The sequence below is a fragment of the Zosterops lateralis genome (genome assembly GCF_965231275.1).
Source record: "Zosterops lateralis genome assembly, chromosome: 10".
In the NCBI taxonomy this organism is placed as follows: Eukaryota; Metazoa; Chordata; class Aves; order Passeriformes; family Zosteropidae; genus Zosterops; species Zosterops lateralis.
The window spans coordinates 12,185,682-12,209,648 of record NC_139770.1 but is presented as its reverse complement, the minus strand read 5'-3'; the positions used below and the strand labels follow the sequence as shown (position 1 = coordinate 12,209,648).

The following is a 23,967-nucleotide window of genomic DNA, read 5'->3' as shown; positions in this document are numbered from 1 at the left end:
TCACATACCACATTTTCCTCTGGATAAGGCTGAGAGGAAAGCTAAAATTTTAAGGGGGGGGGGGGGGGGAAGGAAAAAAAGCGCCAAAACCACCCAGGCTGCCCTTAAAGAGACAGAACATCATTTGTCAGCTGCAAAGACAGATTTATAAGTAGAGGGCCCCCTCTGTTCCTTTAAGGCTGCAAAACAGATGGGAAGTGAATGGACAGTCAAAGGGTCAAGAAAACACATGGGAGGTGCTGCTTGTATGCTGTATGTATGTTCCCAGCAAAAGAAAGAGGTCAAGATTGTAACTGCATGGCTGGGTGCTGGAAAGGCCTTTTCTTTAAGCTGTTACAAAGACAAACGCTGTTCTTCATCCTGCTGTCAAACTGCTATAAATATTGTTTGTCAAGAGAGTTTCAGCAGCTAAAAGTTTTTTTAAAAAAAGGCTGAGCAGGAGGATGAATCATGTGAATGATTCTTAAACAATTAGCTCATTAGTGTAATAAAAGCACTGCAGAATCCTGAAAAGTTTAAATGGAATTTATAATAGTTCATATATAGTAAATCCATGAATCATTAAGAATATACAGCTTTTAAAATGCAAGCTTGCAGAATGTAGCTGGCATGGTCATTAGTTACCAGTTGTTAGACTGAAGGAAGATGCCAACTGATGCTACATTGTAATAGTTATCATTTAATGTTATGTTTCTTATATGTTGCACCCAGCTTGATCTCCTTTTGCATGGCCATAACAGAAGAAAACATCAAGGAACCTGTTTTTTATGAAGACACAGTTTTGTTTTCCTTGTTATAGGCAAATCCACCTCTTAAACAGGAATAGATCACCTCCAAATTGTATATTTAGCCTGATGTAGAAACATAATAAAATTAAGAAAAAAATCTTAGGGAAAAAGCCCAAGTCACAGCTGAAAACACAGAAGTTAATTTGTTGCAAGTATTACTATCATATTAACTCTTAATCCCTTCATAGCACACCTGAGCAAAGCTGTCAGCTGCTTGTATGAAACATTATTATCTTTATTTCACACTAAAGATAACCAGGCAGCAGCAGCAGACAGCTTGTCTGAAAACACTTCCATTATTTTCACAAGCTACTGAGCACTACAACAATATTTTAGCATTACTAACAATGATCTTTAACCCCAGAATTGGGAACTATGTATTGTGATGTTGAAATAGTAGATTACTAATCAATGTCTTGATCTATAGCTGCTCCAGATTCACTAGTGAGAGCTCTCAGTTTAACAGAGCAGTTTTGGCCACATGTTTGCCCTGTTTGGTGGAACACAACAGAAGCTGGCTGTGCTTCTTGGAGCAATCCCTGAGGCTTCTCAGGCTGGTAAGCATGAAATCCTTCTGTCTCTGACAGAGCATTTTGGAACTGAGCTATGAAACTGAAGTAAAACTGACAATTATATAGACTACTGACTTTATACAACAGACATTTCCATGAGCTATTCATCAGTCCTGCTTGTCTACAGAAAGGAAACTAAATATTACCAAACTGCGATGTGAGTTCACAAACTATTTCTACACTGTCAGTGAGGTTAGCCCAATGTACCAGTGATCATTACCCTAAGTCCCAAGTCTATGAGAGTCACAAGGTCTGCAATATCAAGGTAGGACTTGGGCATCTTTCAGTCCTCTGTCTCCATCTCAGATTTTTAATTAAAAAATTCTGCTCTAATAACTCAGTCTTTCAACAGAACTTAGCTGTGTTGCTTACTGGACAGCTGGAAGGAGCTTAGTAGCAGAATGACAAGGCAACCTTATATAACAATCACCTACTATGAATCAGATTTATGGATACAGGAAGATTGAACTTCCAAATGAAAACTGATAAACTAGAATAAACCAGAATGTGGTGATGCTCATTATTTTGTGTGCAAATAGTGAAAAGCATAGAGGCAAACCAGAAATAACTACCCAATGATTCATTCGGTGATGTAACAAAAGATTAACTTTTCCTTATGCAGAAAGGACATGACACAGTGATGAAGATAAACTACTGATGTAAAGGCTACTGTAACCTTAAGGCTATAAAACTGCAAAAAGACTTGAACATAAAAAATAACTGATATATGTTGTTTCTCCACCCAAAAGAAAGCATACATAGTAATTAATTAGATAATGAAGTAATATGCCAGCAGGGCAATTTAAGTTAAAGGCTCTCTAGAATCTGGCAGAAAATGAAATGGTGATTAGATGAATTTTTAGATCATAACAATAATGTTTAATAAGACAAAAACTTAAGTCACCATATCCAAATGGTTTTATTATTTTTTTCTTTGCTATCATTCCTATGGGCAAAGTGGAGCCTACTACAATTGACAATGTGCAACATACATGACACTGACCTCTCCAGCTTTTGGAAATGAGAATGTTACATTCCACAGTCCCACACTACTTTAGAACAAAGGCATATACTGGTCCATTTGCAAGCCTGTAATTTATACTGATAGTAAATCTCTCCATGATAAGTAAATCTCTCCATGATAAGTACTTAAATTTTGATTAATAAGCACCCTCACAAGGAACCAGTACTAAAGAGAAAATAGCATCCAATAAGATGTATTCGTCCTTGCATCATTCAGAAAATTTTAGGAAAAAAATAAATTCAGTAGACACCACAATGACCCTCAAGTACAAGAGACATGGGTCTAGAGTAAGATTAATAGGCATTAAACATGTCATTATTCATGTAGCAGTTTATCACTATTTTTCAATGTCAACTTTAAGTGATAGGCTTCTTTTAGTCAGTGACAAATGTGGTGAACTTTGTAAGGATCCATTTTAGGACCTGGACATCAGTGCCTAACTCTTCATCAATAACTAAGAAATCACAGCAGACAGGCTTTGGTCATCTGGGATTCTTAAGTTAAGTAAACCATCACTCCATCACAGGATGTCTACGAGTGATGTATGTTCTCCCTTGAGGATTACTTCCCTCTGTGAGAAGATGCAGCTTTCTAAAGCACTTTCTGCCATGACACAAAGCAGGAACTACCTTATCTGCACTTTGACACACAGACCATCCTACACATTCTTGTGGTTTTAATTCATTAGTTTCATGCTGCTGCCCCAAAACTCAAGAGAAAAAAAAAAAAAAAAAAAAAAAGAACTTGAACATTTAACTAGTGTCTTTCACATCAAAGCATACTTGCTTGGGTCAATTTCTTAAATTATCTACATGGAATTAAAAACATGATAGTCACGCAAAAATAATTAATTTGCATTCTAACAGGAAATCTGCAAGTCTATTGTGAGATATTGCTTTGGTTTAAAATTAGGGGAAATCGAAGACATGACCATATAGACTGATTCCAAGCATGCTGACCCCCAAGTTCCTGCATCATGGAGCACCAGGACCTGTACAGAGCTCAAAGGGAGCACAGGAGTCTTGCTCCCACCACCATACTGGTGACACCAGCACAAGCTTGAACTCATTAAGGAACAGACAGCCCACACTTTGTGACTGCCTGAGATTTGAGCAAAAATGAATGTGCTCTAAATGACAAGCAGCCTCTGATAAGATCCTCAGGGAAGCTGCTGGCAGGGGGACTGTGAAGATAGGAGCTGCCCTGCACATGCTTAGCAGAAATTGGAGATCTGTTTGGTGATTCCCAGAAGGAAATGGCTGCTCTGCATCTGTCTGTGTAGAAGGCCACACCATCTTCCCGGTGTAATATTCTGCCAGCCCAGGATGAGATGAGTGAGTGCTCCTCACTGCTATAACTAGGTGAAAGGAAAATGAGACAAAAGCGAGACTGCTGACACCTCTGGAATTGTCTTACAATTACAAAGTAACCGTATTTTTACTTAAGTACCTTGTAAAACTCCAGTATTTAGGCACTGTGAAGAAAACAAGAGCACAAAATAACCCTTATTCTTCAGATTCTAATAAAATTACTCCTCCATTTACATTTCCTAAGATGCCTTCCTCTTTCCTATATCTGTCTTTGGGCAGGAGGGGTGACATTTGGGCATTACCATCAAATATCTTGAAAATAATACCTCTTTTCTGTATCTTGTAAACACTGAAAAGCACACTGGTCCTTATTTAATGACTACTAACCACTGGCTTTTGAGCTATTTTGTCTGCCTCTAGTTTTTATCGGAAAATCACCTATGATCTGCTTATTTGAGAGATCTTTCCCTCTACAGCTGAGCTTTGCCCCTATGAAACACTGTGACCTTTTTAAAAAAAGTTAAAGCTCATAATAGAAGAGCAAATGGAAACAAAGGCTTTAGAAAGCCAAGTCAAAGCCTGATTTTAAGGCACACATGTAATCAACAATGTCATGAAAGATAGAGGTCAAATCAAAACCCAATTGGCAGTCATCTGAAGGAACTGAAATTTAATTAGGCTACAGTAATGACCACAGTATAGGATTACTTTCACACAACATTTTTGTTCTAAAACTAAGAGCAACGAAAGAAAAAATGTAACCACAGAGCAAGTAATTATATGCAAAGTACTCTTCACAGACTTTATCCCCAACTTTGCATAAGTGCATAACAAAAAAGGGGACCAACTTGGATTAAAACCAGTTTGTTACACAGAACAGACACAACAGAGCCCACTCAGCTTAGCCAGATCGCAGGAACTTCAGGTCCTGAGTCAGCAACTTGCATATAGAAGTGCCAACCTTAGCTTTTTAACTCCATTAAAATGGCAAGTTTATTATACGCCTATATGATATTAAATCATTCATGCTCCAAGTTGGCAAATGGCTTACATTCAACAAGAGAAAAAGTAAATAAAAAATTTAATGCTGTGACTTCAAAGCAATGACTTTAGATATAAAACTTGAAAGTATTTTACTCTGGTTTGTTTAGGTTTTTATACGTTTTAGTCTTTACAAGAAAATAATTAGGTTCTGCAAACTATTACATTTCATAGCTTACAAACGTATGACAGAATTGAAACAAATGGCCCTAAGCTGTATTTTCTTCATGTGAGGGCCCACTCCTCAAATGTTTCAAAAAGCTTTTGTGCGGAACAAAGTCTCAGCTAGCCCATGACACCTGTACAGGTGTCAGCATTACTGACAAATGAACTTGGAGGCTGATCCATTCACATTCATACCTAGCAATTCCAGGATCAAGTTTCCACAGGCATTCCCAACTCCTGCCAATGACTCTCCCATGCACATGGTTTTACTTATAACTTGGTAAAGAACTGGGATTTCTCTTTCAGCTTTGAGGACATAGGATATACTGGATGAATAGTATGCTGACCTAGGAAAGATGCTTTGTATGCACTATGTTTTATTTATCCTGTGGCTTTGCATCATTCATCGTTTTGCTGCCCAAAAGGACTAAAAGGAGAAGAAATAAATGAAGATAGGACATATGAGTTTCTTTGGGGTCCGTGAGATTTCAACTGTAGTGAAGTGAATGGCAAAGCTCCTGCTGCCTGCTGAAGCTTGGATTCACCTGAATCATTCAATATCCATGTGCACCATCTAGCATGCTCTAGGTGCTACTGCAACAGGGAGAAATGGCACTTAGCTTTAGGATAACACACTGCAAGATCCACTTCCTTTCCGATTAAAGGATTCAGTTCCTAACAGTTTTTCCTTAATAAAGCTTACTCCACTAGTACTTTCCATGCAGTCACTAACAAGAAACGTGCAGCTGAGAAAAAAAAAAGTGACCGTCCTTTACAATCTTCATAAATTACACGTCATACAAACAAACCAGAAAACCCCGAGGGGGAGTGGAAAACGAGAAGGACAAGGGCAGGGTAGTGCATCCTCCTTGGGGAGGCGGGAAGGGAGCCCCGGCAGGAGCGGTTCCCCCGCTCAGCCCCGCGGCCTGTCCGCGGCCGCTCAGCGCCCCCGCGCGCCCCGCACCGGCACCGGCACCGGCAGAGACACGGCACGGCCAGCACGGAGCGCTCCTGCAGTCACTGAGGGACTCCCAGGAAGCTGTTTTTACTGGGAACTCAACGTTTGCAACAATTGCCATGTTATAAACAGTCTACAGAAAGGTAAGATTTAGCCACACGCTATCAAAGTGTCTCTGCTGAAATTACTAGTCTGGTATTTGTGTTCAAAATAAAACAGCAGAAAATATATTATTCGTGTTGAAATTGAAGTCTTTTGACTGTGTATTATTTTCTTAAAAAAACAATAAATAAATAAATAAATAAATAAATAAATAAAATGTATTGCCCAAGACTGAAGAATATAATTAAAAAGATACAGTTCTAGGGACAGTGTCATTTCAAATAATTGTCTTTTATAAATAACTAACCAAGTTGCCGTTTTAAAATACACATTAACATGTTAAATCTTAAGTAACTTCAGGGGCAGCCTGCATGAATGCCCAGTATCACTCACTTCAGAAAGTTCAACACAAATGCAGGAGATAAAGGTATGAACTTGCAAATACTGCAAAAAATCACTGATAAAAGAAAAGGATATATATTGACTCATCCATTTTCAAAGATACTGTAGAAATAAAGGGTACTTAATATCTAAAAAGAAAAAAAAGAGCAAGTGGAAAAGATTTGTATAGAGCTGCACACACTTGTGTGTAAAAGCTGCAGGAATTTGAAGGGACTGACTTGCCACCATTAGATTTTCCCTCCAGCCTGAAGCAGTGCTTTAAAGCCTGCAATACAAACAGGGCAGTCTTACTAAGAGGCTTTTCTGTAAAATCCTCCTTTCAAAATATTCATGTTTATCATTGTATATTTAGCTCCTTCTATCCCATCTCACTTCCTATGGAACACAGCCTATTTAGGATAGTGATGTAGCTAAGCAAATACTTAGTTGTGTGGAATATTAATTTCAAATCAAAGCATTTTGTCCTTCAGCAATGAGCACAACCAAGATGCAGGTGCCAACTGGAAAGTAAGTGTAATTCCTCCTATTTCTGGTGAAGCTATCCAAGTCAGGGCTGTGCTCCTCAAACAGCAGAGAAGTTTGGTGAAGAACTTCCCCCAAAACAATGCCCCAGAGTTGCAAGGGAGGTTGTGAACAACTGCATTAAATCAGGTTCCTATCAACTGCTGAATAAGCCTACAGTACCCAGTTAGACATGTCTCTTGACAGACAGCAAATTACTCTTACTCTCATAATAAAAAACAACAAACATATTTCAACTATACCTACAGCTTTAAAACATGACAAGAAAAGAAAAGAAAAGTATCATGGCTGTTACTTTTCACACAAGAACTTGGGAGTTGTGGCAGATAGACCACTGCAGCATCAGCTCACTGTTCAGTAACAAGCAAAAGAGGAAAAAAGACTACAAGGAAGACCAGAATAAAACCCAGAAAGCATCATAATACAAGTATATAAATCCATAATGTAGATACATTTCAAATATTTTGTGCAAGGTCTGCTCTTTCACCTCAGAAAGGCTTTAGTGGAACTAAGAAAGAGGAAAAGAGTGGCAAGGGTGATTGAAACCAGGAAACAACGTCCATGTGAAGAGCAACTACACCATGAGAACTTTTCAAGTCAGAAAAAAGAACATCAAGTGCAGGTAGCATACACATCTGTGAAGTCATGAATGGCAAAAAAGTGAATAGAAAAAGATTACTGAATGTTTTTCACAGTGTAAGAACTAAGGAGAACCAAATGAAACTGGCAGGTGGCTCAGAAACAAACAAAAGGAAGTACTTTTTCTCACAATGTGTAGTTGAACCCTGGAACTAATTGCCACAGGATGTTGCAGATGCCAAAGTTTACATGAGTTCAAAAAGCAATTAGAGAAATTCACAGGAGGGAAAAAAATCCATGAATGCCTATTAATCATAAAGATTTTACCTCAGGATTAGGAAATCTTGGAAGCACAGATTGTGGGCTGCTGTAACAGGCAAGTACTACTGTATGCTTATGCTGTTCCCATGGCTGCTCACTGCCAGGGTCAGGACACTGGGATACATCAACCACAGGTGTATCTTTCAGTAAAAGCACTCTTAGAAAGTGATTGCATTTTAGGACATTTTTGAAGTCGATTTTCCCAATTCAGCTCTTCATATTCTCCTCTGCCCCTTTTTGCACCTTACTACGATCCTTTCTTCCAAAAGGACTCTAATCCTAGAGCTTCTTTATTTCCATAAACTTGGTAACCATTCACTGGTACAAGCATCATAACAACATTTATGTACACTTACATTATATTTAAAGCATATTTTTGAAGAAAAAGCAACCTTCAGAACATTAAAAAATTAATAATTTGTTTCAAAGATCTGTTTACACTCTTTAAAATACCTAGATTATAACTTGAGATATGAACAGTGAGAAGCAGCAAGACTCAGGGCGTAAATGTCATATAAGGAATATTCTTATACAGGATTAAAGTACCATTCAAGGCTGTAGAATACAGACAACAAAATCTGCTGAAGTAAGTTTTGAGTCCTGTGTGAGCTCTCATCATGAAACTCAGTCACCTATGTCAGTAAAAGCCATTAACCAGTATCTTCAATAAACAATAAAACACTTCCAGTGCTTCAGCATTAAAAGACTGCTATAACAGCAGTGAGACAGTGTTCCCATATAATCAGCATCAAGAGGAGGCATCCCAACCTCAGGTATATAAATAATTTACATTTACAAGTAGAGTTTCTAATCAGGAAGTGAATCCCAGCCCCATATTTACAAATTTAGACTGGAAATTAGAAGTCTATTTGTAACCACCAGAAGAATGACATCCTTGAACACATTTTTAGTGTCAATAGTGAGCCCCAACAAGTAACTGATTTGAAGACAGAGCTCAAGACATTCGAATCAGCTGGGTTATATAAACACAGCTGCATGGAATAGAGAGACTGGACTTTGTGATTCAGGAGATCACTTCTCTTCCTAATTAAAATACCAATACTTTATGAATGTGTGTCACAGGAGTCAGGATTTTTTCCTTTAGGAGAGTCCTGAACTTTACGAAGTGCTACAAGAAAGAAATTATATCCATATGAGAGTTCAATGCTCTATATTATCAAAATCTGTCTCAGGGGTATAAAAAAAACTTCTGCACCTTAGAAAAGCATTCTATTCACCAAGGGAAAGGCAAAGAAACCTCCTTTTCCTGTCATATTCCCATAAAAATCACTTAGCAATAAAAGCATGCCGAAAGAACACAGCTGATCTGAGTAGAGAGCTAAGCAGTGGTAGTTTTAAAATCTTCCCACAGGTACAATAAAGCAGAACGTGTCATCAGACATTGTTTTGCACTGAGTAACAATTATTTCTTTAGAATAATGTGTGTGGGATCTGTGACCTCCTGAATTTAAAGAAATACAGTGCAGTGACATGTTTTTGCTACATGGTAATTTATGAAATGCAAACTACACACTTGAAGCATTTATACCAGTGCACTGACACCTCAGGTTATGAATACACACAGGCTGCTCCTACAGGTCTCGTCTTAGTTTACAAAATAATGACCTCAGCTGCCACTGCTTTGAAATGGGAGCCTGTTACTGAGGCTGGGGAAAAGCAAAGTTGACAATGCAAAAATTCTAAGTCAATTTCAGTAGAAAATAAATACATGTTAATTTAAACATCATGGGTATGTTAGGGTTTTTTAATTTTTTTTTAAGACATGGAATACTTGAGGATAAATCAAAATTGCCAAGGTTCACTCTGTACCAGTGTTTGCACAGGAAAAAAGCCTCAAAAATCAGCATCCAGCATCAAAGCAATAAAGCAACCAGCACTGCCTGAAAGGAGAACTTCCTCAATAAAAGTCTGCCTCCTACTATGCTGCTACCATTTGTTTTACCTCAACATTTCTATAGAGAGGAGGAGAGCCTCCTATGCTGCAAAACACATTCTACCTACTCTAAAAGATTGTTTACATAAAGATTGATACAGGATTTCAAAAGCACCACAGGATGTTTGGAGAAAATTATGTACCTATCATGAAAATTATACAGTCATACCACCTGCTTCAGAGATCACTCAAGAAAACCTTGGCAATTTGCCCTAGATCACCAAAACTCCTACTCACAATTCCAAAAATATTGTCCCATTTTCTAAAGGACAACAAATACAATTCACTGGGATTTCAATAACAATACTTTGAAAAATACAGTATTTTCAGTGTAGCCAAACCAGCACTATTAAAAATAAATCCTTAGATTTTGAGTTATTGTAAGCAAAAGATTTACTTTATATTACATTTTGGATGTAAAAAATGAAAAATATGATTCATACTTAGAAGCTATTGCAGGCTTCTCTGTCCCACTGAACTCTGGATATAAGAACTTTCCTAATTTCTTTGCTAATTAAAAGAAGAAACACCGATCGCAAAATCCATTTATTCTGACTTAAATATCCCAAGTTATATTTTAAGACAAAAATTAGTTTTTACATCAAACACAAAATAGAGGACTAAGAAAAATGGTCACCTGTGATGTGAACATGCAGGTATTTATGTAACTACAGGAACTTCATTTATCACTAGCTTTTTTCATTTCCCTTTTGCACAGCACTATTTTATCCTCTCCCAGACCAGGTGCACAGCTGGGGTTTAAGTGGAAGTCTCACAGAGCAGCAGAATGCTGCCAAAAAGACAATGGTATGTGTGCAAGACAAGGTCCATCAGCTAAAAGTCAGTCTAATCCCTACTGGATGTGCAGGCAGACAACAGGAGACAACCTCAACTTAGACTGTCACCTTAAAAACTTTCACGGTGTAAAATCTTATTATATTAATCATAAAACCCTAATGGTTTTTGAGCACTTTTTGAGTTATCCAAAGCATTAAACTACTGTAATCCCTCTGGAAGGGGAAAGGGGACTCTGCTTTTAAAGAGTACTCTGTTTTAACTACATTTTTTCAATGTATTTATTTAACTGAAGTTACACATAGTGTAAATTATATTATCACACTATACTACTCATGTTCACCTTAGAATCAGTAAGATCTGACCATATTTAAGAAAAAATCTGTACGATATTAAATAAATGCCAGCACATGAACAACCCACATCGCACTGAATATTCTTAAGAACAGTGGTCAGAATTTGCTTCATTTCAAGCTCATTCCAAAACACTGTAGAGGGTACTTACTGAGATCCTCTGCAAGCTGAACTCTCTTGCCAGTTAGGAGCATCACCTTTTTTTCATTGTCTTCAGCAAAGTCTTCAAGCACTTCCTTTACATTCTTCTCCAAGCGCCTTACTGAACAACAAAACAACCATAAAAAAGTGAGTGGTGACACGTTTGCAACTCCAATGACAAAATTTTGGGAAGGTCTGTTGGAGACACAGTACATGCTACCATACTTATTAACCTGATAGGTGAAAAGGCAAACTTCTGAACACAGAAACCCCTTCTTTGGGCCTTTTAAGAATGGAAATTCTTTGAGAAAGATCTTTAAATTTCAAAGGGCATTTTCTCTCTCAGCAAAATTATTATTGGATGACTTTTTTAGAAGGATTTTGTTGAATTTTTTGTTTCAAACCCTTCCACTGACTGAGCCTTACCTTCAGTGTTGGTGAGCTGCTGCCTCAGTGTATTGGCTGTAATCGCCAGCATTCGCTGTATCCGCCAGAAGAGGACGACATCGTTACATTCGAGCTGGAACGACAGAACCTGTGCTGTCAGACCTCTGATGTCCAGTGAACATCCTACACACACAAGAATCTCTTGACACTTTCAGCAGCAACTGTAATGCCATGTATATATATCCAGATCTTCACAAAAATCCCACAGAATTACTGGTGTAGGTAACAAGGAAACGCATCAAAAATACTTCACAAGAACCACAGTCAGCCTTATTTAATGCATCATCTGCCCATCTGCTATTTTCAACAGAAATGGCTACATCATGGGAAACTGTGGAAAAACAATTTGCAGACACTTTATGCAGGCTGGGGAGTGTAACCTAATGCTCACTGGAACACCACTGTTCATAGCAAATATACTGAGAGACAACAGCTGAGCTCCAGGCTGTGCCTCCCTGCATGACAAATTCTTCTGAAGACAGGGCTGGATCAAGGGCTGTATTTGTTAACAACAGAAGAGACAGCTTCTACACCTGCAAGGATGGCAGGAGGGAGCATTAAGTTCACATTAGGACACCTTAAAAAAGACAGTAACAGGATTAGGAGTTTAAGTTTCATGAAGAGGCAGCTCTCCATATGGTGATCTCATTCTCTCATATCTCTTACAGGCAAAGGTATTTCTAAAGTAACAAAGATTTCTCGCTTCATGGCTCATTAAGAGAAAAACAAACCGAGGATCTCTATCTTTCCAGCAATTTCTCTTTAAAATATAATGGGAAGAATATAATACATTCTTTGTGTGACTTGATGCATACTGTCATTTATTGCACAAGCTTGGGTTCACAAAACTGGAAAGTTATAAAACTGGAAAGTTATTTATAATAAGACCTGTTTGGAAACTCCTTAGCTGTTCATTCTTTTTCTGATTGATCACACATGGTTCTAAACATTAGCTACAAACATTTACTGACCACAGTTTTCCTATAAATCCACAGGGATGTTTTCTGAATTTTTTTGTATAAGTGAAGTAAATAACTAAAAATGGGAAAGCAGGAGAAATGGCTATCAACAACATACCAACAGCTTTACACTACTGGTTTTAACCGTGCATTTTCAATACACACCAATTAGAAACAGATGTTTAGGTCATGGCTGATACCTAGTGGTCATTTTACATAATTGCCACCAGGATGGCATTTTATCCATTAAAAGCCTCATGTAAAACGTGTCTGAGGTCACCAGCTACCTGGTCAGGCTACTTTGAAGTATTTTAGATTTTTTTTTTTAAACTGAAATAGAAATATTAAGGCATAACACTAGTGTAGATGAAGAACATCTGTTCTTCAATTTACCTCTGAGTCCACAAAATGCCTCTGATAATAATAGAAGCCTCTTCGACATAGATTGCAGTGGTTCAAAGCAGACTTCAGGAAGTATCTTCTATAAATTTGGTGCCATGTGTCTTTAATCTAGAAAAAGAGTATTTAAATTTGACTAAATAAATAAATACATGCACTCACTATCGTGCTTAGATTAATGACTACATTTAATTTTAAAATGTAACTCCAAATTCCACTGTTGCTATCATGTAACATACGTCTAAATATTTCTTAGCAATTTGTCTGCAACTGGGATATGATTAATGTGCTAGTTACACTTGGCAAACACTACAGATGACTTGTCAGTTTAAAAACCTACTCTTCCATGCACATAACTGAATGCCTAAAAATACTATCTGCAGCCAAAACACGTTTAAATTAAATACTACAAAACATTCTTTACATTAACACTGAGAACACATTTTTGAGTTGTACCCATCAATTTACCAATTAAACCAGATTAAAGTGTAGAGAAATATTTAATGGGTCTTACGTAAACAAACATTTATAACATTTCTTGATTAGGCTTATTATGTTTCAATTCTTCAAAATTAAATATGTGTATCAAGATGCCTCTCTGGAAAACCCATAAAACATAATTAAGAAAACCAGTTGCTTAGCTAGAAAAAAACCTCAATTTGCACTCAGTCTTCTCATGCAGAGGACGTGGATCACTACTATGACCTTTATAAAAAATGGTAAGTGCTGTACAGGAAAGGAGCAGCAGATATTACAAAAACTCTTCTTCCTAGAAGAAGTTTATGCATTAATGGTGCAAAGGTAGCCAAAGTTACTGCAGAAAATAAATTCCTGCAATAGGAAATCTACATCTATTACTTATTAATGTCTGAATTCTTTAATTAATTAAGAGGTCTAATTATCCTTAATGCCTTTCATTGCAATGAGATACGTCATTTTCCAGAACATTTCAAATGTACAATACAATCCCTTGGGACACACTATAAAAATCCTGTCTTTTTCTACAAATTTTTTTTTTAAATTCTGTCTTTTCATTGTACAAATGAACTGCAAACTTCACACACAACCACACTGAAAGCTTTAGGACACACAGCATGTTTTTACTGTAACTCACTCACAAAGGCCTTGATTACATCTGCACAATAATTTCTAACAAGCTTTGTAACAACATAGGCAAGAAAATCTGCTCAGCAGACTCTGATTCCAGTCTAAACTGACAGATTCCAAAGTGCTGCACTTCGTCTGCCAGCCAACAGAAGTGTGTGAATTGCGTGCAAGCAGTCACTTAGTGATTCGTTTGGAAACATCTGCATTACAAACTCAGGATTCAGATGGAGTCTTTTCTTTGCCATCTAGAAAACACTCAAGTGTTCACAGGGGGCTTCCATGTGTCTTGTTACAATTCTGCATCTCACCAGACATGGATCCACTGCTACTCCTCTTGCTTCCAGATTCTTTCTGACAGTCGTCACTTCATCATTTGCCAGATAAGCTGGATGGTCTTCATTGCACTTGATTAATTTCTCAAGTTCATTTTTTGTTTCATTACGAATATTCTAGGATAGGAATGATTAGTTGGATTTTATTATTAGAGACTCAGAGATCATCAGCACCTCCTCAATAAACACTCTTATTTGCTTAATAAGCAAGGGCAGAAAAAACCTCTGACACTATTAACTACCACTTTTAAGTTTCTTCAAAAGGAATTTATGCAAAGACACATCAAAAATAGCATTTTTAATAGCTAATTCACTGTTAATTTAATTTTTTTCTTTTTCATTATACACAGAAAAGCAGAACAAGAACAGAAGGGTGGAAAAAAAATCGTAGGTCTTAGTCCCCTTTCCGTTACATGAATATCTGCTAGCAGGATTCACATTCATATGCCACTTGTGACACTGATGAGAATTGTAATTTTTGCCTATTAGCTAGCAGGATTCATACTTTTAAGCTGTTGATCATAAAAGTCAATTAATATAGGCTGAAGTCACTATCTTGCTCCAATACCTGGCTACATATAGCTGAGTGTAAAACTCCTTTCTCTGAAACAATTACTTCTTACTCTATCCTTCTAAATTCTGCTTACTTCTTTAAAGTATGAATCAGTTTGAGAAACAGGAAACTGTATGTGACTTCTGTTTAGAAGGTGTGAAAAGTATAGAAGAGAATAGTTCAGTTTCCACCTGCTTTCACTGATTTCTTTCTACTGCAAGAACTTCAATAAACAGGTCAGTGGCATAATAGCAAAGATGTAATTCAGCTGAAAAATGGAAAATAGTTTACACTGTAGTCACTCTGTAGATGGAGCATGGAAAAAGTATACTGAATTCTCCATGCTATTTAAAACAATGACAAGTGAGGTTTTTTTGTAGTTGTTTAAACAGTGTGAAGACAATTGGTAGTTTTGAAAATTTATTGAGTAATAATCAAGTTTATAAAGGTAGCATACTATAAATTCTTTATAATTTTTTTTTCCCTTTTACCTGTTCTTTGGTGCGGCCGACCCAGTGCATCCATCTTTTTTTCCAGTCTGGACCCACCATATCTTCAATAACAGATTCAGCTGAAAAAGGAGGTATGATATTAAATATCAAACAAAATATATGCAACCAGCCAAATTTATTCTTTCAAAACTAAGTATGTGAACAAGAATGATCATTTGATGCTGAAGAACATAAAATACACCACACTGACTTAAGTCAGGTGTTTTTTACTTCAAGCAATAGTTGATGTATTTTACTAAAATTTAAAAATTGCATCCAATCAGTAGATACTTCAAGAAGTACATAAAAAACACAACATCCCTTTACTGAGACCACCCACCTAGTTCTAAATCATGCCTTTAAAAAACCTCAAATCTTACCTTGGCTGCAACTTGCAACAAAACTGATTATGCTAGAAACATAAACAGACCAACTATTTTCCCTGAATTTATCCTGTTCTCCTACATGTGCATTTAGACCATTTTTTGAATCTTTAGATCTCTACTGCTTCTCATTCAGTTGTCTCATTTTAAGAGCATGAGAGCTTTTGAGGCTGTATTTTGCTAAATACTTCTATCAGTATCAGTACCATTGCAAGCAGTCACCATGACAGTTGTGTTAATACAAATGTTGGACTTCACTGAAGTGAACTAGATCAAGACTGGCTCAGATTAAAAAGGGAAGAAGAGTGGAATATATGACACCACTCACTGTCTTTGAGCCGACTTTGGAGCGTCTCTTCCATGAAATGAATGGCTGCATCCCACTGCTGTTTATCAGATATTGACCGATCTTCTAAAGCATTGTGCTGGATCACGCGCTGCAACACAGAAAGTCACTTTATCATGCAGTAAATCATTCATTCAGGAGTTAGTTAATAACCCATCCCTAGTATTCTTTCATTTTGTAATGCCTGCTATAACAGATTGTATCAGGCACATACAAGATGTTCAAGAGACACCTTTCAAAGCACTGCCAAAATTATTTCTGTGTGCCTCTAACTCTCTTCTACAGCCTGCATAAATAATGGGAAAAAAAAAAGAGCAAAAGATATGGAATCTCTCTGGATTACAGAATCTATAAAGATGGAAATGAAATTATGTTATTTTATGTGGCTACACTGAACAGAACAACTAAGCTGATGCCAAGCAATTTTCACCAGGCTGCCCTTGTGCAGGCAGTGGTTATGGAGGACATTAATGAACCAACCAAAACAGTTTTATTAGATACTATTTAGGGCAATAACTAATAAAAGATAATAATGAAATGAATTGAGAAACACTGAATTACAACGTTATATAGAAAAGGTGAGAGGGACAAAACCAGTCATTTTATGATTACAGCGAAAGAATGCAAAAATACTGATGATTCCACTCTAATAAAAATACTTCAAGGCAAAAAACCCCACTACATTATACCAGGCTATCCTCTGCTCTTTCATTCCATCTATGTCGCTTAATAGTTTCTTCTTTCACAGCTTGCTTCAGTTTATCAAAGATATCATCGTGCTCTTTTCCTTTTTTTTCCGTCATGAAACGGGAAAATTCTTCTTGCAAAGTCTCCCATGCCACCTGGAAAGTTAGCAAACAATCCCTCCTGAAATGGACCGTTATACATGTACCAGATAATAAAGGCACATTTATTACAATTGTAAGTATGAAGATCTGGAGACTTAAAAAAAACCCCTGCAAGCATAAATCACTGACTTTTCCTTTGCTGCCTTATCCAACACTAATAAAAGCACACTAAACTTTGCTTCACCGTATTGCAGCAAGCAGAATTCTGTTAAATTTGCATAAATCTATTAAATGTGAATATATCTACTTGAGAGGTTTGTTAACCTTGCAAAAATAGTTTGGGTTTTTTTCTTTAATAGGCAAAATTTACCAGAGGAGCAAAACACGATGTTTCTGCTTCATATGGTCCTGGGACATCAAGATCTAGCCAGCCTTCTTTGACATGTAAGCTAGTTAAAAGAGCTGCAGTCAGCCATTCAAGTATCTCCTTCCTTCTCTGGAGTTTTCATTTTAAATTTTAATTAAATTCTATTTTTTTTAATTTAAATAACTAAATTCTCACCTCTACTGCTTTATTAGGCAGTTGTTTGTCAGTCCACTGCTTCAGTTTGATGTCTACAGTGGTGTTAAACGTCCCTGAGTTTGCAGTCTGTGCTGCTGGCAGATATATGTTCTCAATCACATGAGTAGATACTCTTTCCCATAAAGTTTTCTCAAGCATCTCCTCCCTAAAATAAGAGTTGTAACACATGTGATCGTTTCCAGTACACAAGAGACTAATAGGTGTGCATTCTATTTGTTAGGAACACAGGAAACAAGACTACAGATCACAGGAATATAATACATTGTCTAAGAAAAACAGTTTCTTACTTTTATTTGAGAATGTTAAACTCTAGAACTCTATTTTAAAGGCAAACTTCTTGTAGCAAATTAAAAAAAGAAAAAATTACCATACCAGTGCTTTGGTGTGACCTGAGTCAAACTTATGACTTCATCAAGAATCTCATTCTTTGCTTTCTCAAACAGTTCATTCTGTGCAAAAGGAAATTGTAATATTAAGTCTAATTTGATCATGTTTCCATGCAAAAGGTTAAAAAAATCCAAAACCTTTTTCCTAAGGTCTTTAAGCCTCTAATGATACCTCCTGGTCATGTTCTGAACAATGTGTGTGCATATCATCAGCTACTCTGGTTTACCATACATTTCCCCCCCGCCATCTCTTGCATGCCTTTTTCCAGGCATGGCATTTCAATATTCAGGATTAGAATCACAAAATTAGAATTAGAATTAGAAAAAGGATTAGAAAAATGAGATCCTAAACGTTTTGTTACTCTGTCTGAAATGTAACTTCTCTTTGCCAGTTCTATCACGATCCCAAAGAAACAATGACCTATCCCTGGGGGCAAGTTAGGTCAGGTAACTGTATATTAGAAGAGTGAAGGACTTAAGTGCTGAAGCATCACAGTTTTGAAAAACAGTATTTCCTTCCCCTACAATAATTTACACTGCTCCATCATTTTGAAATGTCAGTACTTCATGTTAACTTTAAGAAATCTTTACAAATGAAATTAAAAGGCATAAATTTTAATTATTCATAATCTTCAACCCTTTGTAGCACATCAATGAAAGCAGTAGTGTAATTTACCCTGTCAAGTTCTCGCAACCGGGGGTAGTTGTTCTTCCATTCTGTCTCAAGATTGAAACGTGTGGCTGCAAAAATCAGAAACAGGGCCTTGGTTTCTTTAATTGTCCATATGCACATCATGACTACCTTGAAAGTTCAGCAGGTCTTAAAACTGCCATAAATCTTGTTTATAAAAAACTCCACAAGAATTTTAAGTGTGTCTGCAAATGAGCAGATTTTTTTCTGTTTATGACAAGATACTCTGTCTACAAATTGCAGAATTCATGCAATAAAAAAAGGGTAGTGGAATCATTCCACTTCCAGCTCTGCACATGTCAGCCCTGTCCTGGCTAACCAGATGGTACCTTCATATAAGAAGCCATTTTAAATATCTTAATCCAGTGAAAGAACTGTGTTTTTCCCTTTTGTTCTTCATACTTATTTACTCCTTTGGTTTTAGAGCAAGTGGTACTTTGCAAAACAAATTACTTTTTTAGTTTTTTCTAAAACTTACCTGAGGCAATTATCAATTAATGGGAAATGCTGATCGTATAAAATGTATGAAACAATTGCCCAAGCATGCTGGCAGAACAGTATTATATGCACACAGAAGAAATAACTGTTTAACAGCAATTTGCTATTTCCCTTGCTTTTTGAAAACGTGTTTACCTTTAAAAGCATCTGCTTGCTGCTCCACAGATTCTCTCACCATTTTCCAAAAGCAGTCTGACACAGCAAGACTTAAGTTCTTGGTTGTTACCTGATGTGCTTTCAGCATACTTGTCCTGTAAAGACAGACAGCTAGAGGAAGTTCTCTGCATACCCATTCTTTTAGGCCTCAATTTTCTCCTCTCTAGAATAAAGCTTTGCTCCTCAGAGCAGAAAATAACATCTAACTGTGTACCTAACCCAAATCCCAGTCTCTTCCTCTAAACTACTCAGCATGGATCATCAACAAAACAAGAGGAAAAAAGCCACAAAACACAGAAAAAAACCTTATTTAGGGTGGAGGGGTTTTGATTATAGAGGTTGCAGTGCAGGTACTACAGTCCGAAAGATCATGTACTGTACTTTCCTGACAAATACCAGCCTCTGAAATCAAAACTCCACTCAGTAAGCTTCCCTCAAAACACACTAACTAACCATTTGAATATAACATGGTCACACCAAGACAATTTAGACGTTTAGAGGCACTAAAATTTACTTTTGGGCTGGATTCACTCCTCTCAGCTCTAAGTGCTTATACATAGGCTGAAACTTAGTTCTTGTAGAGCCAATAGAGAGACACACAAACCTTGGAAGAGTGGCCCAGAACTGCAGTGGAATCAACTGCTTCCTGAAGATGCCTGTCTGTCTCCACTGACTTATAGCAAGCATTAGGAAACCAGGATAAATTGGTCACCTCAACATATTAAATCTCAATTAGCATTTCCACATTGCAAACCTTTTAAGTGCAACAAGAAAAACTGATGCTAGCATTTACCAACACAGGCTCATTCTGACAGAAATAGTAAAACAGCAACATACTTTAACAGCTTTGAATTTTGAAAAAATTCCTCTTCATATTCTTTAATAGATTCAATGCTTTCACTGCTGTTTCCTGCAGAAAGAAAAGAGTGCTGCAACAGTTCCATTTAGACAGCTTTCTGGGCTACCAAGGACAAAATAAGCAGAGCTAGAGCTCTCTTTACCTTTTCCAGTAACAACAGCAAAATAACCCAAAGCTTTCATTGGGAAGAGTTTGCCTTCAATAATTTGCTGGATCTACGAAAATAAAGGAATAAAAAAAAGTAATTAACATTGCACAGAGACATTCTTTCCTGCAGCACAGTTTTAAGGCCAGATCTAGTCATATCTATGTATAGACTACAGGACGAAGCAGTTTGTCATGGGACTATGAGTTCTACAGAGATTGAAAACAAAACAAACAAAAAAAATAAAGCCATAAATCTAATAAGGCATAACACAGCAGAACACAAAACACAACAAAAATGCCTGTCCCAGAATATCCTTAAGCCTTTTTGGGAAATGGAACTTGCTCAGGCCATGTGCATGAAAGGAATGAGTATTACAGCAAGCTGAGACTGAAGTCACATAGCTGATCACTAAAAACAAGGCCTGAGAGAGATTAAAACAAAAGCCACCGAAAATCATCATACTGAATGCAGAAATAAGCAGTGAAAACCACCTAGAACAGGTAGGTGAGGTCCAATATCTCTGACAGCATCTCAAGTATTTTACCATGTGTGACTTCAGCCAGCACAATGTGAGAAAGAGTTTCAACTCACCCTGTTCGGACTAGCCACATTTTTCTCTGCTAGATCAACCTTAGTCAACACAAATATTGTCCTTTTTCCTTGGGGATCCATTTGGCTGACTAAGTCTGTGACAATACTGCGTTCTGCATCCACTGACCCATCTAAAATAAATACAAAATTTATTTTAGGGACTATGTAATCTAACACCAGTAGCCATCAAGTAAATTTCATGTTACAAATTTAACCTAGTAAAATTAGACTTATGTTCCATTTTTGGATACACATAGTGGAAAAATTGCTTTGCTCCCAGAATCAAAACAAATCAGTTTGTTGGAGCTCTGTAAGTTTTGAACAAGTATCAGCTTACTCAAAATATTCAATATTATATTATATTCAATATTATTGCATGCTACCTCCCAAAATACTTTTGTGGAAAACTTGAATTTTACTATCACCACCATTTTTCTTTAATACTAAAAAAATCTTAGCAAAAAGTTGCTTTTTACCACAAATTTTGCACAGATTGCCTGAATTTATAAACAGACATTGCACAACATGCTGTTTTGTACACTACACAAACTATCACAAAAGGGAAAATACCATCAGAACATACTTCAGAGTAACAGAAGAACCATGATTACAAACATAAATTGATAATTGTTTGGACTCTTAGTACCTTGAATACAGAGGATGATGGCATTAGGATTCTGCATGTAGGCCCTGCTGATGCTAAAGATTGTTTCCTTTGTATCTGGAGCCATACCCGACGTCACAGTCTTTAATATTCATATGGAAATAAATATTTAAAAAACAAATAAAAAAAAAAACATGTTAAAAAATCCCCAACTACTAATGTTCTCACCAGTAACACTGCCTCATTTACATGTCTTCATTCCTTAAATTACTCCATACTTACACTAATGACTCCAGGTAAATCAACCAATACCATTCTCTGCAAACCAGGACCTTTCACACTTAAGGAGATGGTCTGTGAAATAAAATTGAAATTAGAGGTTTATACACCACCTACTTTGAATGTAGTTACAGAGACAAACACACATATATAAAACTATATGAACACATATTTACACACATGTTTTAATCAGCAACAACCTGTCATTTTAAATAGGAAGTACAACTTTTAATGCCGGTAATTGTATAAAATTGATTTTAACAGTCCAAATACACTTTGTATACTGCAAAATATTAAGTATATGCAAACTGAATTCACCAGTCTCCCAGTTGAAGAATACTTACAAAACATACACATGTACAGATACTTGCCATTAAGTATTTGACAAGTCTTACCTCAGTACTAACAGTGCATCCTTCTTTCACACTATTTCTCATTCTGATTTCTATTTCATTTCTCAAAGCGGCAAGCTGTTACAAGAAAAGCAAAATATCAAACAAAAAACTCTTTATAACTGTGATAGAAGACAAATGACCTACATAGAAAAACATTTTTAGTTAGGGCTGAAGACCTCAGTTTGTAAGTATTATTTCAAATGAATGTTTAGTAAGTTTGGTAAATGAGGAGGGCACTAAATGACAGATTACCTGCTAATTCCTTTATGCTTCAAAAACTGTCTTGGCACAAGGAGCACTCAGTGCCAGCCACTTATCCACTTCAGTGCCAGCCAAAGAGATAATTTAATAACTAATACAATGCCTTGCCCCACTAAACATCTTTCACTCTAATTAAAAAGGGGCTTAGAGATCACTGAGACACAAAATTATTCAGAGACTCAGTACAAGTCTCATTAACTTCCAGTCACTTTATTATACTTACATCCTCCTCTTTGGTCAGATCAAACTCCCGAGAGCTGTCTTTGAATAAAGCCACATGGTGGGGACCTTCACTAAGGGTTACCTAAATGTTAAAAGCTTTAATGAGAAAGTACAGCAAAACCAACACAAAGAAACATAAGTAGTACACGGCATATGTACACTTCCCTCTGTAGAAATTATATGTAATGCTTATTTAGCACAGAATTACTAAATAGTACTGCTACTACTCAGACAGTACACAAGGATCATGCAAAGCTTTTGTCATTGGCTGAAACAACTCCCTTTCTTAGAGGCCATTTTATAAACTTATGTACATGTATGCTTCAATCAGTGTCATGATCAGAGGGAGAACAATACAGCAAATGCTGATTCACAGATGATGATGATGTTTCTTACCTTGACAGGGGAACGTGTCATCATCTCCCCAGAGCCTCGAGGGAATATGCGGGCCTGGGCGATCATTTCTAACACGCTGGTTTTTCCTGCACTTTGGTCTCCAACCACCACCACCTTAAGGGAAAGTTTAAACAGCCATTGGCTTTTGGAAGGACATTTTTGAAGTTTAGACAAAATCTGACTAGGAAGACACACATCTGTATGACAACACCAGATGTATTCTGCTTGATAATAAATGTACTGGCTTAAAAATGGAATCTTTGAAAAAATACTAACTTGTAGTCAAGCAAAAAATTGATTTGTGATTTAGACAGCACAGTCCACAAAGCACCCTGCCAGAGCATCTAATGAAGAGAGGGAGGGCTTGTGGCTCTCATGGCAGGCAGCTCTTCTCTTCCTGTACAAAATCCTTTCAGCAGGCAAAACACTAGTCATCTGGTAGATGCTGCTCCTGCCGGGAAAGAGCTGAATCCTCAGTTTCTCCATCTTAGCAGCTTCCTACATGCTACAGGTGGTTGTGAAAGCAGGAAGCATTCCTGGCTGTCTCCTAGAGCAGAAGTCAGGCTAACCTCTTCCCAAATCCCTCCACAACAGCAGCACTGCTTTACAAAGAGGAGGAGGATGGGGTGCATGGACTGAAATCATTCAATATGAAAAACTGACCACAGCAGCAGTAATTAAATCTAGACAGGGTTTAACTAAGAGCCAAGACAGGCGTAGCCTGGTTTAACTGGTTATTTTCAAAATTATCTTATTACTTTTAAAATGAAAGACATGCCTTAAGCAAAAAGGTGGAGTTACAAGAAAATAGCCTAGCACTAACTCTGGATTATTCTGGAATATAATGAAATGCTCTATTTAATTGTACAACTGGTGTTTCAGTAAAAATCATTGAATTTGTTATCTACTTACTCGAGGTAGGTGATCTTGAGTGTTGTAACTGGCATCATAATCAGACAGGATGTCAAGTACTTCAGAATACATATCAATCAAGGACTTCTACAAAAAGAAAAAAAAAAAGTACAGAAAGAAAACACAGCCAAAATAAGAGAACAAAGTTTCAGA

At 36.9% G+C, this 23,967-nt stretch overlaps 1 protein-coding gene across 5 annotated transcripts in view; it reads right to left on the bottom strand.

The window, feature by feature from the left end:
* The window catches only part of OPA1 (OPA1 mitochondrial dynamin like GTPase), a 48,547-nt gene that overhangs the window by 7,995 nt on the left and 16,585 nt on the right, over positions 1–23,967 (bottom strand). For all 5 annotated transcript variants that reach the window (XM_083868196.1, XM_083868197.1, XM_083868199.1 and 2 more), the window contains 20 exons: positions 23,815–23,901; positions 22,903–23,016; positions 22,508–22,588; positions 22,024–22,098; positions 21,632–21,703; positions 21,392–21,491; positions 20,746–20,876; positions 20,149–20,221; positions 19,985–20,057; positions 19,127–19,242; positions 18,479–18,543; positions 17,789–17,865; positions 17,396–17,561; positions 16,735–16,887; positions 16,028–16,136; positions 15,317–15,396; positions 14,249–14,389; positions 12,828–12,944; positions 11,455–11,548; positions 11,039–11,149 (listed from right to left, as the gene is read on the bottom strand). In XM_083868196.1, the coding sequence (XP_083724322.1) occupies positions 11,039–11,149; positions 11,455–11,548; positions 12,828–12,944; positions 14,249–14,389; positions 15,317–15,396; positions 16,028–16,136; positions 16,735–16,887; positions 17,396–17,561; positions 17,789–17,865; positions 18,479–18,543; positions 19,127–19,242; positions 19,985–20,057; positions 20,149–20,221; positions 20,746–20,876; positions 21,392–21,491; positions 21,632–21,703; positions 22,024–22,098; positions 22,508–22,588; positions 22,903–23,016; positions 23,815–23,901 (2,035 nt within the window). The remainder of the gene's footprint in view (positions 1–11,038; positions 11,150–11,454; positions 11,549–12,827; positions 12,945–14,248; positions 14,390–15,316; positions 15,397–16,027; positions 16,137–16,734; positions 16,888–17,395; positions 17,562–17,788; positions 17,866–18,478; positions 18,544–19,126; positions 19,243–19,984; positions 20,058–20,148; positions 20,222–20,745; positions 20,877–21,391; positions 21,492–21,631; positions 21,704–22,023; positions 22,099–22,507; positions 22,589–22,902; positions 23,017–23,814; positions 23,902–23,967) is intronic.